Below are 17212 nucleotides of genomic sequence, written 5' to 3'. Positions count from 1 at the left end.
GTAAAGCGGTGATGGTGGGAATGCAGAGGGTGGGACAGAGTTGGGAACTACGGAGACCGATTTAGATTCAGAGAGGGTTCTGGTTTGGGCCACTGGGGATTCGAATAGTGCTGAGCTAGAAAAGATAAATTCAGTTTCGAATTGGTTGATTTTGAGGTGACTGTGGGATATACAGGTGGAAACAGCCCAGCGACAGTTGAATCAGCACTTCCAGGGACCAGCCAGGGGAGAGGTCTGGATGGTGAACCATTGGCATCCAGGTAGTCACTGAAGCCAAAGAGTAAATCAGTGGTTCTCCACCCAGAGAGGCCTTGCCCCTCCCCCCAGGGGACTGTTGGCAGCATCTGGAAAGGTTTAGATGGTCACAGTGGGGTGGGGACTAAGCTGCCAGTGGCATCGAGTGGGAGGAAGCTAGGGATGCTACTACCCATAGTGCACAGGACAGCCTCCTCCCCCTCGCAATAAAGAATTTTCTAGCCCTAATGGTGCCCAAGCCAGGAAAACCTGGAGGGGCAGCAGGTGTAGAGAGCAAAAGGAGGGATGAGGGTGAAGCCCCAGAGAAGGACAGACATTTGACGGATGGACAGAGAAGCGGGCACTTGAGATTGAGAAGGAATCACTAGAGAGAAGCTAGTGGCCAAGGCAACTTCCTCAGGTACCCGAGCTTTTAGCAAAAGGTCAAGGGTGGGCTAATGGAGTGAGTGCTAAAGCAGGGCACGAAGAGGGAGATGGTTTGATAGAATCCTCGAGAATCCCTTACTGCCCCCACTGTCCTCCCTGGCCTGAAACACTAGGGACAGACTTCTAACAGACCTCCTGGGGTAAGCAAAGAGCTTGATTGATGGAGAAGGGCTCTTCACTTCTCACCCTTTCTTAAAAGACATGCCATGGAGAACATCAAGGAGGCACCCAAAATATGACGTGGGACTTGCACAGTTAAACAAATGCAGCAGGTTCAAACTGGCTGCAGACATATGAGCCCCCTCGAAGGTTTCCTCCTCAACCAACTCACAGGGAAAAGGGCAGGTCAGCTTTTTCTCAAAACTGTGTTTTCTTCCCTCAGAAGAACTCAGGTTGAAAATCTTTTTCACTAAGTCAGGGGTTCTGTCTCATTGGATTTTACTGCTGGAAATACCTTGAGATCTCATGGGGCTCTCCCTTTGCTTGCCATGTTGCTAGCCTGGCTTAGCATTTCTGAAGTTTGAGATCTGTCCTAGAGAAAACTGAAGTACCTGTCTGGACGGGCCTGGCTGTATTTGGATGCCCGGAGCTTCCCCTAAATCAGTGGTTCTCAACCTTTCTAACGTCACGACCCTTTAATACAGTTCCTCATGTTGTGGTGACCCCCAACCATAAAATTATTTTCGTTGCTACTTCATAACTGTAATGTTGCTACTGTTAATGAATCGTAATGTGAATACCTGTGTTTTCCGATGGTCTTAGTCTCTACAGCAGCGGTTCTCAACCTGTGGATTGTGACCCACAGGTTGAGAACCGCTAGCAGGGTCGCCTAAGACCATCGAAAAACACAAATATTTACATTACGATTCATAACAGTAGCAAAATTACAGTTATGAAGTAGCAACGAAAATAATTTTATGGTTGGGGGTCACCACAACCTGAGGAACTGTATTAAAGGGTCGCGGCATTAGAAAGGTTGAGAACCACTGCCCTAAATGGAACCAAACTCCTGGGGTAAATCCTGAAATGCATTTGTCTCATTTATCCTTTAAACGTATGTGTTTAATTCATGTACCCACCCCCAATAAGATAATGCATTTAAAGCACTTGGCACCTTGCCTAGCCCATTGTAAATGCTCAATAAATGTCTGTTGTGCTTTTTGTTCCTTGGGTCCTCTCTGGGTGGAGAACCACTGATTTATTCTTTGGCTTCAGTGACTACCTGGGTCCTCAGTCCTGATCAGAGTCAAAACTAAACTAATTTGGTGGTTCTAAGTTTTGGAGAGAAAAATCTGTCTGCCTTAAGTTCAGATTTCCAGTGAAATTATGTATTTTAACATTAACATTCCGAGAACATGTTTGCATATTCTAATGTCCTTAAAAAATAACATTTATCAGCAAACTTACTGCCTGAAGATCTATGTACCCTTGCGACAAAATGCCACCCTTTTCTGTGGATAGCTGAGCCAGCAGTTTGTTTTACTACCTTTTCCTAAAAATAAGATAAAAGAGAAAACAAAACATACATACTTGCTTTCCATAGTACATAGCTTCTTAGTCAATTTAAACAACAGTTTCCAAGCACATCAAACATCAAGATTTTAGGTTGCGCCGAAACCGGTTTGGCTCAGTGGATAGAGCGTCGGCCTTTGGACTGAAAGGTCCCAGGTTCGATTCTGGTCAAGGGCATGTACCTTGGTTGCGGGCACATCCCCAGTGGGGGGTGTGCAGGAGGCAGCTGATTGATGTTTCTTTCTCATCGATGTTTCTAACTCTCTATCCCTCTCCCTTCCTCTCTGTAAAAAAGAGAATTCAATAAAATATTTTTAAAAAAAAAAGATTTTAGGTTGCTGGGTTAGAATCACTTGGCATGCAGTTGGGGGGGGGGGGGGAGGCATCTATCAGACTGTGGTGTCCATAATCTTTGTTTTCTCCTGGGTTTCATTCATGTTGGAGAGAGGAATAGGGAGTTAGAAGAAGAAAGGGAAAAGTTGGTAGGTGGAAGACGTTTCTCAAACTAGAAGATGCTATTGGACCTTTAGGCAGTTTTGTCACTGGAGCTGGTAGAGACCAAATGCCATTCTGGAAAAACTCTAGCCTATTCTAGTGTCAATTAGCCACTACAATAACAACAAAACAAACTACACACAACGTGGGGCGGAGTGGGGGTAGTTGTTTGTTTACATCCTCTGCCAGCAATTATTACTGCACTCTCCCATCCCACACACAGTCTCACTACTCAGCGCTTCTCTTACCCCCTACTGGAGGAAGCAAGTATTTTCCAGAATTAAAGGGCCGCAGCTGTCCCTATTTCCCTCCAGCTGTGTACGTGGGGAACCTATAAGGCATAAGGCGCAAAGTTCAGCTTTGACTCAAAAGAGCAGCTGTTTTTCTCTTGAAATCCTCTCTTGCACCCTTTTGGATCCGGTGTCCAAAACGACAGCCAGAGGCTCTTTTTCTTGGTCCGAAGAAAAAGGACTGGCCAGACCGAAAAGGAGGGACTTTGGGGGGGGGGGGGGGGAATGTCAGATTCCAACCCAGGGCTGCGGCCTGGAGGAGATGATGTCACCGCTTCTGCAAAGAGAGGGCAGGGGGTGGAGCGGCGGAGGGCGAGCCCGCGCCGCGCCTGCCGCTGCTGCCAAGGGAGCATTCCGAGCCCACGTCAGGGGAGGTGTCGGGATAAATAGAGTCCCGCAATGGCCATGGCTGGCTGCGCTGGGAGCTGCCGCGTCCGGGACTGGAGCTGCCAGTGCGGGTTCGCGCCCCCGAGGCTGGCTGAGGTCTGGCGCCGCTTGGGCACTGCGCTCCAGAGGGCGGACATCCCCGGCCAGCCCCAGCGCCCCGCATTGCTGCCGAAGGGAGTTTGGGGGTCCTGTGCCCTAAAGCACTTTCTCCTCGGAGAGGGGAGAGAGGAAGATAGGGTGGGAGTGGTGGGAAGCGACGCGCCTTTCTGCCTGTCGGGGTCGCGGCGCAGGACGGCAGTGCCATGCTCCTCTCCATCCTGGCCACGCTCTGCCTGTGGCTGCGCCTGGCGCTGGGCGTGCGCGGCGCCCCGTGCGAGGCGGTGCGCATCCCCATGTGCCGGCACATGCCCTGGAACATCACGCGGATGCCCAACCACCTGCACCACAGCACGCAGGAGAACGCCATCCTGGCCATCGAGCAGTACGAGGAGCTGGTGGACGCCAACTGCAGCGCCGTGCTGCGCTTCTTCCTCTGCGCCATGTACGCGCCCATCTGCACCCTGGAGTTCCTGCACGACCCCATCAAGCCCTGCAAGTCGGTGTGCCAGCGCGCGCGCGACGACTGCGAGCCCCTCATGAAGATGTACAACCACAGCTGGCCCGAGAGCCTGGCCTGCGACGACCTGCCCGTCTACGACCGCGGCGTGTGCATCTCGCCCGAGGCCATCGTCACTGACCTCCCAGAGGGTGAGGCCAGGGGACGGACGGAGGGGGATGAGGAGACGCCCTTGGCTGTCGCTGCCCCGAGAGAACCGTCTGCCACACCTACATCTGCCCGCAGGTGGTCGGCCGGCCCCGCCCCCACCCCACTTCCCAGGGCAGGGCTGGTGACCTAACTTCTAGAAGGGTCTGATTTCTCCATAGGCATTTCAGAGCAGAAGAACACCCTGTCCCATTCAGGGGGGCGGATTTTGCTTGCAAAGGGAGCCACTGGGGACGGCTTCTTTTACAGGAATAACAGAATAGTCATAGCAGTAGGTCTTAAGGTGGGTCTGAGCCAGCGTGAAGCACCTTACACGTATACTTTAATCTTTTAAAAAATATTTTGGGTTTTTTTTGTTTTTGTTTTTGTTAATCCTCACCAGAGGACATTTTTCCGTTGATTTTTTTTTTTTTTTTTGAGAGTGGGAGAGAGAGGGAGAGACAGAGAGTGAAACATGGATGTGAGAGAGAGACATCAATTGCTTACCTCCCGCGCCCGAACGCCCGGACCAGGGCCAGAGATCAAACCTGCAACCGAGGTATGTGCCCTTGACCAGAATCTAACCTCACCGGGACCCTTCAGTCTGTGGGCCAAGGCTCTATCCACTGAGCCAAAGCGGTTAGCGCTCCTTCCATCTTTAAAGCAATCCCACCAGGACTCTCCACTTAATGTTAGCTCTTGAAAGCTCTTTCTGAAAAAGCATTTCCAGGCATCACTCCCCACCAGCAGTGCACTTATAAGTTTAGTCACCCTGGCAAGTTGTGGTGTCTGTTTAAGGATCTTTAATCACCAGCCAACATGTGTGGCATCTTAGTTCACTGGACCTCATTTTCCACTCGCGCCCTTTGTCCTGGTCATCTTGCTGTCTTCCTAGGAAGGAGGAGCAGGTTTCAACCCGCTCGCTGAAGTGAAACCTAAGGATACTTTTGCATTCTTCTTACCCCTGACCTAGCTTGCCGCACATTCAAAGAGATTATGGTGCAGTGTCTCAAGTTATGCATACCCCTCAGAGCACTGACCAAAATAGGAAGGAAGGGAAGTAAAGTGAAGGGGGAAAATCAAAACTCCTCTCTAATTCAGCTTAAGAAAAAACTACTTTTTTTTTTTTGCTTAAATTATATAAATGACAGAGGGTTATGCTTGTTTTTGGATTATGTAGCTATGGACTGTTTCTGCACTGCAGAATGTAAGGTGGGGATTTGGAAATACTCGGGCTTTTTTGTTTAGTATAAGCCCGTGGTCCGCAAACTGCGGCTCACAAGCCACATGCAGCTCTTTGGCCCCTTGAGTGTGGCTCTTCCACAAAATACCACGGCCTGGGCGAGTCTATTTTGAAGTGGCGTTAGAAGAAGTTTAAGTTTAAAAAATTTGGCTCTCAAAAGAAATTTCAATCGTTGTACTGTTATTTGGCTCTGTTGACTAAGTTTGCCGACCACTTGTATAAGCTGATCAACACTTTAAAATGGGTTTGAAAAGGAATGCCATAATTTGTCCGGGTTGGCTGTATGTATCAGAAAGTTAAATGGATGTGTGTTCACATCAATTTGTGCTGGATAAGGCAGTCTCACCGGAAAGTCTTTCCTAAACGCAGGGATGTCTATGTGAAAGAAATAGTCCACAATTGCATGCCATTTTTACTAGTTAGTATTTGTGTGTGTGCAATGCTGCATTAGTTTATGCCTCTAGATGGTTCCTTGTTCCAGCCGGGCGAACAGACCAAAATCACTGACCTCACCCATGTGACCCTGTGTGTGTTTCAGACGCAAAGTGGATAGATATCACACCAGACATGATGGTACAGGAAAGGCCTCTTGACGTCGACTGTAAACGCTTAAGCCCGGGTGAGTTCTTTGTCCTCAAGACTCAGCTTTTTTTTCTCCCCAGAATGACTTCTCTGAATCCTCTTCCAACATTTTTGTGTCTCTCTTGCCTTCTTTAGACCGGTGCAAGTGCAAAAAAGTAAAGCCAACTCTGGCAACATATCTGAGCAAAAACTACAGTTATGGTAAGTCATCTAATGAGAACATTCACTTTGGGCTTTGGCACATTCTAAAGCCAGGTCTGCTGGCCATAAAGTAAAGAAGAGGTTTGGTGATTTTTCTAGTTAACTGTATGAATTTCAAATGGCATAATAGCAACTATAAAACTTCTTGCTTTTCTGGGTAAATCAAATAAATACAAAGTAAATTACTCAGATGAAAACAGGGATGTGGCTCCGTTTGCAAGTTTGACATCATGATCTGTTTGACTTGGTGACAAGTCCTCCCTAGCCAGGATAGCACACTTCACTTGTTCTTTTCATAAGATTTCATTGCTGCAGGGAGGATGGGTGAGTGATCCATGGATTTGATTATCTGAAGCCCGTAGGCCCAATAATTAATATCTACTTATGTATCTTATAAGTAGCTATGAATATTTAACATCTTAAAGAAGTTGTAGGAATAGGTTAATCCCAAGACTTTGTTGCTATAAATATTGACATAGCTTAAATGCCCTCTTCTCTCTTATTTGAAAAAAAAAACATACACATCACTTTCTTCAAAGAATAAGTCAATAATTCTATTTTGAATGTTTTAAGTCAACTTAATTCTACTATCATCACTTGAAAGTAAATTTAATTTATTTTTTTAATATCTATTTGGGTTATTTTATGTTTCTTTGGATTTCTTAAATTATTTCTGCTGAATAACAAAAACTGTTTTAGGAAAAATTATTCATTTTATTTGCTAAATTTGTTTTTCATATTCAAACTGATATTGTATATCATAAGAATATATTATATACACACACATAAAAGAAAGAAGATAGTGGCAACATAAAAGTGTGAAAAAATAACCTTTTTTTAGGTTGTCAGATTTGAGAATCATATATATCTAATGTGGGTAATTAAACCAAAAATATACACTTCCTTTTTTAGTAGGTTTTGTTTAAAACCCGTTCTATGTAGATATAGTCTTAATAAGATCTACTTAGTCTGTCAGCTGAGTTTTACTCTCATGCTGTTCTCTGGGTGTCTTGGCCTGGTTGCTACTTTGATGATGAAACCATTTCTATTTCAATCCTTTGGCTTCTTCATAAACCAGCTTTCTCGGATGGACTCCAAAGCAGGTCCACAGTAGTACAGTGTGATCAGACACAGTAACATAAACAACCAGCTGTAATAACAGTTCTACCGATACTCACCTCAGACCTTGCTCTGATAGCATGGGAAGTTAAAGGATTGAGAACAATGATCTTCAGAGAATCCTTCCAGTCTAAAATCTTAGGCAGAGGAAGTTCAAGCCTCAGATGGGTAATTGAACCATGCAAACTTTAAGGTGGCTTCTGAGTCTCACTTCAGATCATCACAAGGCAGAGTATAAACAAATATTTGCTTATATGAAATTTTTATTGACTAAATTTCCTGATATGTTTTTGAAACAAATGAACAAACAAAACCACACACCTGATTTTATAACTATAGAACTGTAGGGCTGAGAGGGATCTACAGAATTCTCTGATGAAACCCTATCTATAGCCCAAAGAGCAGTCACTGACCCAAAGGCAGAACCCAGACTAAGCCTGCTCGTCAATTTACTTTTACATCTTGAGCATGATTCAGAACTTTTAAGACAATGTTGACAATATGGGAGGCCTTATATTTAGCATGTGATTGTGGGCTTTTTGTCTGCATTTGGGCAACTTGGACATGACCATAATTACAGGAGTGATTCTTTAAGAGAGGCTCAGGAGTTGGCATGAATACAGCATCCCTATTTTTCTCCAAAGGCTTCAGCAACACTTATATCAATTTTTAAATTGCAGTCATCCATGCCAAGATAAAAGCTGTCCAGAGGAGTGGCTGTAATGAAGTAACGACAGTGGTGGATGTGAAAGAGATCTTCAAGTCCGCATCACCCATCCCTCGAACTCAAGTCCCACTCATTACGAATTCTTCCTGCCAGTGTCCTCACATCCTGCCCCATCAAGATGTTCTCATCATGTGTTATGAGTGGCGCTCACGGTAGGCACAGAGGGGCAGAAGAAACTGCATGTGGCTTAAGAAAACATGAATCTCATTTAGTAGGTAAAAAAAAAAAAGGCACCAGTCTTTTAAAAAAGCAATTTTAATAGAATCTTCCTTGGGATATTATGTAACTACTAGAGGCCCGATGCATGAAATTCGTGCAGGAGTAGGCCTTCCTTCTCCCGGCTGCCGGCACTGGCTACCCTCTAGCACTTGGGGCCCAGGCTTCCCTCGCAGCCCCGGCTTCGTCCGGAAGGTCATCCAGAAGGATGTCCGGAATGACATCCGGTCTAATTAGCATATTATGCTTTTATTATAATAAGGTAATTCTTCATAGAATTAAGGAAAAATAAAAATATAAGTATTTGAATAGGATCTTTAAAAATCATTGTCAGAATTCATTAAATGATTTCAAAAATGTAAAGGCAGATAAATTACTTTGGGTAAAACCAATTCATTTCAGCCTGGCTGATGTGGTATGAACCAGGAAGTTAGGGTTTGATTCCTGGTCAGAGCACATGCCCAGTTTGCAGGCTTGATCCCCACTAGGGGCATGCAGGAGGCAGCCCATTAATGATTCTCTTTTATTGTTGATGTTTCTATCTTTCTCTCCCTCTCCCTTTCTCTCTGAAATCAATAAAAATACATTTAAAAAAAATAAAATGCTTAAAAAAACCCCAATTCATTTCAAGTCATTCAAAGCAATCTTACTATGGCAAATACAGAATGTTTTAAAGTCTCTTTAATAGCTTACAGATCAAATAAAGATGGCCATTTGAGACTACAGTTCCACACTTTTCCCTTATATACACTTAGTTTACAATTTGTGGTGCAGTATTACACACACAGATACACACACACACACTCACTCATATCTCCAGCTGGAAGTGTGTCTCCCCAAATCTCTTTCCTTAGCAACTTTTTGTGTATTAGTATATTCCTTATAACATAAAAGTCAAACACTTCAGCACAGGTTCCAGGATGAGCCCCAAACTTGCTGCAATATTCTTCTCCGGCAAAATTATTCATTTTTATATAAACAAGTCTTCCCCTTGGTTCTCTGTCATTAATGCTTATCTGTTTATTTCTTCTAGATACAGCTCAAGACTCTACTTCTTTTAAAAAAAAATCTTTTTAATTTGACCTCACTTGAAAACTTTCTTGTTCTGTACTCTATCAGTACTTGGGCAACCTCCTCGAAAAGTTGTTCTACTTATATCTTGCCTCTCTAAAGAAGCTGAATGAGTGAATGCTGAATGAATATTTCTAGGCTTACCTCTTGCATGGTGTTTGCATTTGCTACAGTATTAGGTGCAGCTCTGGGGATGTACCATGTTGCTAGTCATTAAATTCTATTTAGATATACAAATGGGTTATTAGTTAATTAGATAAGAGTTTTCATGTCAGCTTTCCTAAGTTACTTTGTAAATTTAATGCAATTCTGATAAAAATCCCAGTAAAACATTTGTGACAATTGGAATTTATATATTCACAAATAATGCTAATGATTATTTGGAAGAGTAAACTACTAAGGGCATGTTATTTTGAAAATAAGAGGGAGGAGAGGAAATCTGCTTAATGAGACATTCACATTGGTAGAATGCTACACTTGTTAAAATCATGTGGTACAAGACTAGACATAAAGATAAATAAAGCAGAGGAAACAGATTCTAATGCATAAAAGATCCCATATTATGTGAGAAATATGGCAAGTCAATAGGAAATAAAAATATTTAGTGAAAGTTGCAAATATTTTTATTTGGAAAACAGTACATATTTTCACTTCATAATCTACTAAAAGTATATTTCAAATGGATTAAAGAGATACATTTTTGACATTACCTTTATAGTTGAATATTACAGATGTCCCCTTCGTCCCCCCATTGACTCCTTCCACCCCTCTTCCACTCCCTCACCAGGCCTTCACGGCACTATTTTCTGTGGCTATGAGTTATGCATATATGCATATAGGTTCTTTGGTTAATCTCTTTCCTCACCCCCGCCCCTTCCCTCTGAGATTCATCAGTCTGTTCCATGCTTCCATGTTTCTAGATCTATTTTGTTTGTCAGTTTATTTTATTCATTAGATTCCACATATAGGTGAGATCATGTGCTACCTGTCTTTCTCTAACTGGCTTATTTTCCTTAGCATAATACTCTCCAGGTCCCTCCATGCTGTCCCAAAGGGTAAGAGATCCTTCTTTTTTACAGCTGCATAATATTCCATTGTGTAAATGTACCCACCCTTTTTTATCCACTCATCTACTGATGGACACTTGGGTTGTTTCCATATCTTAGCTATTGTAAATAGCACTGCTTATGCGCATATGGGTGCATACACTATTTCTGATTAGTGTTTCTGGATTCTTAGGATATATTCCTAGAAGTGGGATCACTGGGTCAAATGACAGTTTCATTTTTATCTTTTTGAGGAAATTCCATACTGTTTTCCATAATGGCTACACCAGTCTGCATTCCCACCAGCAGTATATTTTAAAAACTTAAAAAGGATAAAATTAAGTAAATAAATGTATGCTATTTGAATGGCAAAATACTTTGTAAACATAAAAGTAATGTAGAAAAATTACAAGGAAACATGTCAGTACACATATTTGACCACATACTAGCATGTACATAAAAATCACAAATAAAAAGGCAAATAAAAATTGAGAAAATACAACAGGTGTGACAATGGAATAGTAACCTTACTCTCTAAAGAGTTCATATAATATTTCAACATTAAGCCTGCAACATAAATATGTGTGTACCTAAATCTATAGAGATAAGATGCAGAAGAAATACAAAGAGTAAATAAAACATTTAAAAAATTATCTCCTTAATTCTCCAATCCAAATAAAAACAAGATTCAGTATTTACCTAATCTTAATGTTAGTAAATTGAATGAAAGTTTAATAATTTTGAAAGCAATTTGGCACTATGCATTGTAATATATATATATATATATATATATATATATATATATATATATAGAGAGAGAGAGAGAGAGAGAGAGAGAGAGAGAGAGAGAGAGAGAAATAGAATATATTATAGATACTCATAGTTGTGATATTATTTGGTTATTAAAATTATATTTTTGAATTCTAATTATATCACAAAATGCATACAGGGTGGGGCAAAAGTAAGTTTACAGTTGTTCATATGGAAAATAATACAATAATTAATAAATAATTATACAATAATAAACTGTGTTTTGCATACTCACAACTGTAAACCTATTTTGCCCCACCCTATCCTATATAATAAAAGCCTAATATGCTAAGTGTTCGGTCATCTGGTCAGCCATTCAACCAATCAAAGCATAATATGCTAATGATATGCTAAGGTAGCTCAACCACTCGCTATGATGTGTACTGACCACCAGGGGGCAGACGCTACCACCAGTAGGTTAGCTTGCTGCTGAGATCCGGTCGATCGGGACTGAGCAAGATGGGCCAGACACACCCTGGAGCCCTCCACCAGCCCTCCCACAGCCAACCTCCAGCATCCCTTCCCAGCCCTGATTGTGCACTGGTGGGATCCCTTGACCTGGACTGTGCCCTTTCGCAATCTGGGACCCCTTGGGGATGTCGGAGAGCTGGTTTTGGCCTCATCCTGCAGGCCAGGCTGAGGGATCCCACTAGTGCACAAATTTGTGCACTGGGCCTCTAGCATAATATAATAATTAAATGTACTGTATGATATAAATATACAGTGTGCTCTAAAATATATATACATATATATATATGGAAGAATGAAAGGATAAATCAACAAAATATAAATGGTGGATTGTGAGGTTATTGAAGAACATTTTTTTAATATTTTGTATTTTTAAACTTTTTACTTTCATAAAAAGAAATTTCTTATTAAGATAAATTACTCTTTTTCAGGATGATGCTTCTTGAAAATTGTTTAGTTGAAAAATGGAGAGACCAGCTTAGTAAAAGATCCATAGTAAGTATAATTAACAATATTAGGAATATGGATTTAAGTGTATGTAAAGGAAATCTGTAGAATTTTGGTATTCTTCCCATTCTTTTGGATAGGTAGTTATGAGTATAGCTATTCTCACTTGGAATTTTTATCATAAATCTCTCTTCAACTTCAAAGACAATTTGGCTGCATCCAATACTGACCTACTGGTTATTTCCAGATTAAATGAATTTTTTTTAATTGTATTACATGTAATTGCTTTAGCAAACAGTCAGATACTTGAGCAGAATTTATATCCAGAGGGATTAAAACAGACATATACATGTAGAGGTGTGAATACCTAGTTCTAAAACTCATCCTATCACAAGACAAAGCATAATCTTTTCCCCTGTACTTAATTATTTTGTATTTTGTACTATTTGTGATTTTAGTGGTAATGTCATAGAAATATTGGTAATTCAATTAGAAGAGGTAGAGTAATTTTTTGCCCAGACATCTAAAGACATAATAGAACTAAATAAATAAGGTCTTTGGGCCCGGCCAGTGTGGCTTAAGGGTTAATCGTCGACCTATGAACCAGGAGGTCACAGTTCAATTCCTAGTCAGGGCACATGCCCGGGTTGTGGGTTCGATCCCCAATAGGGGCAATGCAGGAGCAGCAGATCAATTATTCTCTTTCATCATTGATGTTTCTATCTCTCCCTTCCTCTCTGAAATCAATAAAAATATATTTTTTTAAAAAAGAAATAAGGTCTTTGGTTTGAAATTTTTAAACTATCTGTTCTCCTGAAGTATGTTTAGATGTATTCAGGAGAATTTGTGTTTTAAGGTTCACAAAAGCAACTGTTTATGATTTCCTTGTTTGTAATAAAACACTTGATTAAGGGGAGAATGATATTAATACTAACTTATGTAACACAGCCTCTCCTACTCAGTGCATTTCTGACTAAAAGAACCAAACACTACTGTTATATCTGAGCTAAAATGTCATCAAATTGCTCAGGAGTACGCCTTAGTGTTACTGGACAGAAAATTCTGGAAGAATTAGTTATCTGGTTTCCAAGACTGCAGTAGATTAGAAGCATCAATGTAGAAGGTAAGTCCACCATGAGGACCTGAAGGAGAAAAAAAGCTTTCAAGAATCAGCTGTTTGGACCATTTACTTTTGTAACAAACATTACAATACACTTCAGTAAGAATTTGAAAATATCACCATACAGTAGCAACATACAGTAAAGAGTTTACTATTTTAGAACACCTTAAGAGGGTGTTCATTTCATTGCAATTCTTGTGCTTAGGAGAATGCCTGCCCTATGGTGGTGCTCAAACTCTTTGCTGATTGAAATATATTCTAACAAAGTTGCAACATGTGTGTTACAATAAAAAGCAATGTCTATGTAAGTGGACTCACTTTTTCATTATTTTTCTTTATGCAGCTGTTTAAATAAATAGTATTTATTTATGTTAAAAATAGTAAGTCCTTTTCTATCAAGGAAACTTGACTGTTCAGAATGACATATGTCCCCTTCAGCTCTGGCTAGCTAACACTGAGGGGCATTGCTGTTTTCTATTGGATATAAGAGAATTAAGGTGGTACTTCTGTCTTCTATTGGATATAAGAGAATTAAGTGAATCCATAAGTGTGGTGAGAGGCCCCTGATTGCTGGTTAGGCTGGATACATTTCTGCTTTTAGCCAGGTCTGCCATTTTTAGAAAGCTTTGCTGTGTAGGAATGTTGCATTAGAGGGCCTTGGGCTCTGGAGTGAGACTGGTGAATTTGAATCCTAGCTCTGACATTTATCAGCTGTGTGGCCTTCTGCAAATAACCTGGGTGTGCTGGATCCTGGTCATGACAATGGTGTCCACCTAGAAGGGCTGTTGTGAGTTTCAATGAAATGAATGCATGTCCAAACTTCATCACGAGTCTCTGGTACACGATAAGCGCTCAACAATGGAGGGTAGCTATTATAACTATTGTCATGATTAGTATTTAACAGTGGGAGGGAGGGGGGACTTGTCATTAGTTCTGATATTAGTGGAGTAGCATAAAGGAGTGAAGCGTACTTGACAGTCATGTTTACCAATTGCCTCCCAGCAGTGGGAAGAGAGGCTGCAGGAACAACAGAGAACCATCCAGGACAAAAAGCGAACAGCCGGGCGCACCAGTCGTAGTAATCCTCCGAAACCAAAGGGGAAGCCACCTGCTCCCAAGCCAGCCAGCCCCAAGAAGAACATTAAAGCGAGGAGCGCCCCAAAGAGAACAAACTCGAAAAGAGTGTGAGCTAACTGCTTTCCAAAACGGAGACTTCCTCTCAGGATGAGGCCAGGCATTGCCCAGACAGCCCGTGGAAGGCCACACACCCCTTGTCTTAACAGCGAAGGTACTCTTCATAGGCACATCTTGCAGCGTTTTTCTTAATGATATGCTTCAGTTTTTCCGTTTACACCACTGCAGGCGTAGTGGTAGGTATGCCCATTGGTATGGAAGGTATGTGAAAGCTGGTCCAAAAAAAGCATGTCGTGTTCAGAATAGCCTGTGTGCATCTTCTATGAGAGGTCCAGGTAGGCAAATGTGCTTTTGTTCTTTCCATGTGACCTACTATGTGCATTGTAAAATAAATGCCATATTGCAAAAAAAAAAAAAAAGCATCTAATTTTTTTTACAGTATGTTTTATTTCATTTTGACTTCTGTTGTAAGAATCTTAGCAATTTTTTTAAAAATGTGATTGAAATAAAAGCAAGAGGAATGAATGTTTAAAAGATCTTTATGTTTATTGTTTGTGGGAGAATTTTTGTAACGAAAGGGGAATTTTAAACAATCTAGAAAAGTAGGATACGGAAAAATGTAATGAGTATTTTTGTGTGTGTATTGTTGTTTGTTTGTTTTTTTACAAAGAAGCCTTTCTCCTCTGTGTTTAGCTATAAACTCTAGAAAATAAAATAATAACGATGGTGAATAAATAAAAAGGAAAGGCAGGCAAACAATGTCTGGGTCCTTTTTCTCTGGTTACCATGCCATGGTGGGGGGGCTCTGGTTTTACATTCATGCTTCTCATCAGTACCTTTAAGTAACACCAGAAACAGAGTTTCTTTCAGCTATTATGACTGAGGTACCAGCTAGTCAACCCCAAATGTTTTACCTGTGGGTGTGGTACTTGTCTCACTTCCCAGGACATCCTAGGTTTCCTGAGGCCAAGTCTCTCTGCTGATTGCAGGTGTTTACAAGGGCCTTGGGCCTAAGGTGGGAGGGTCAGGATCCAAAACCTTGGGTTGCCAACCTGCTATGAGACCGCTGCCACCCACCAATTCTGCACCTGGAAAAGGTCACTTGTCCATCCACTCCTCAGGAACGTAAAAGAACAACCTGATTTAGCTTAAGAGTTAAATCTCCTCGAAAGGATGTACCATGGTCCCTGGTTTTCAGAAAAGGGATAAGGTACACGTTGCAGTCACACAATATAATTAAACAAATTGTTTTATTTCATACCTGTAGCCATGGGGACACAGAAGTGAGGTGTGTGGGTAAGCCAGGGGAGAGTGGAAGAATAGGAGAGGCACTCATCTCCTCCCGAACGCGTGACTGTGCCTGCACTGCTGCCCCAGGGCAACAAAATTAAAGGAATCCAATAGGTTGACCCACAAAAGGGTAGTGTTTCTGCTGTATAAAAGCCAAATCTCACTGGCCCTTAGGGAAGCCAGGTTGGTGTTTAGCATAGCATCCAAACTAAAGAAACCTAGGAAAAGCCATTCTTAACAGAATATACTGAATAGACAAATTAACATCTTGATAGCTAGTATCTGTGCCCATCCTTAATTAGTTTTTTGAGATGTTCATTTAAGTAGCATTGCTACGCTGAGGAGTATGACCACAAGGAAAGTTCCGGATCATATTATTAATTTTCCTCTAGCATGCTTGGACCGTAGATGTACCAAAGTGTTGACTTTCCAACTCCTCACGAGATTGTCTCCTCCTTCCCATCGTTTTTATAAATTTAGCTGGGAACTTGATGTCATCAATGGTGAAGCTCCTCTCTTCATCCGTGAGCCACTCCCAACCTCCAGGAAGCTGGGAAATGGATGGCTGACCACCTTGAAGTGGGCATAGTAGATACATAGATGATAGATGATAGATAGATAGATACATAGATAGATGATAGATAGATAGATAGATAGATAGATAGATAGATAGATAGATAGATGATAGATAGATAGATAGATAGATAGACAAGATAGAGTTCTCAACTTCTAGGGAAAACCTATGCAACTATCTCAATTTTTTAAATGAATCAAATTTAATATAATTTATCAGCTAGAGAAACCAAATAATTAGGATTTAACAGAAATACCAACAGATTTTTTTCTCTCTTTCTAGCTTTCTTATAAGATATATGAGAACTTAAATAACCTTAGTTTCTTATTTTCCAGTTCTAAACCAATGCAGTCTGACCACCCTTTTGGTTTCTGGCCTTGGATGCTTAGAAGATTGTCTACTGCAAACTTAGAGTAAAATTCTTTGGCCATTAATACACTGTTTGAAATTCTTTGGCCATTAATACACTAGTACCAAGCTAGCTCAAGGGTACTCCTGCTTGGTGGAACCAGTTCCTGAATAAAAAATAAAAAAAAAATTTACCACAAGTGTCTACCTGCTGTTATCACCAATTCAAAAAGCAAAAATGGTTATTTAGAAGCATGGAATGAAAAAGTCGAATGGTACGTTATAGGTCATCATCTAGCTTGCTGGTGATGTCAGGGCTTGATTGATGTCACACAGGTAGCTAGAAAAAGATCTTGGGCCCCAGAGTTACTCTACTTTAGCTGACCAAAGTGTAGTTGTTTTTCAGTAACATAAAACCGTGCTACTAGAGGGAAAACTCATTATCACGAAAGAAACAACAAGAGAACAAATTTCTGCTTCAGGTTATAACATGTGCTAATACTGACCATATTTCCTAACAGAAAATACTTTTTGAAAAAAGCATTTTATAATGGGAGATATGTTATACTGACAGACATGGCAACCAAAAATTTTAATTTATTGTTACCTTTGTGACTTAACTAATAAGCAAGCAGTATTATGTTCTCAGATCAAATACCTGGATAGGGTATCTATGTTAACATTAGTACCCACCCCCACCCCCAGGAAA

The 17212-nt window shown here is 41.2% G+C and overlaps 1 protein-coding gene across 1 annotated transcript; it reads left to right on the top strand.

Annotated features, from left to right (window-relative positions):
- Window positions 1-3667: 3667 nt before the first annotated feature.
- On the top strand, window positions 3668-14345 carry SFRP4 (secreted frizzled related protein 4; the record flags this gene model as incomplete). Its single annotated transcript, XM_079785460.1, has 6 exons — window positions 3668-4112; window positions 5889-5969; window positions 6068-6133; window positions 7933-8131; window positions 12022-12085; window positions 14160-14345. 6 exons carry the CDS (start codon window positions 3668-3670, stop codon window positions 14343-14345), a joined length of 1041 nt encoding a protein of 346 aa, XP_079641586.1.
- Window positions 14346-17212: the final 2867 nt, after the last annotated feature.

Source organism: Cnephaeus nilssonii (genome assembly GCF_951640355.1).
Source record: "Cnephaeus nilssonii genome assembly, chromosome: 12".
In the NCBI taxonomy this organism is placed as follows: domain Eukaryota; kingdom Metazoa; phylum Chordata; class Mammalia; order Chiroptera; family Vespertilionidae; genus Cnephaeus; species Cnephaeus nilssonii.
The sequence above is the reverse complement of the archived record's forward strand: the minus strand, read 5'-3'. Positions and strand labels throughout refer to the sequence as shown.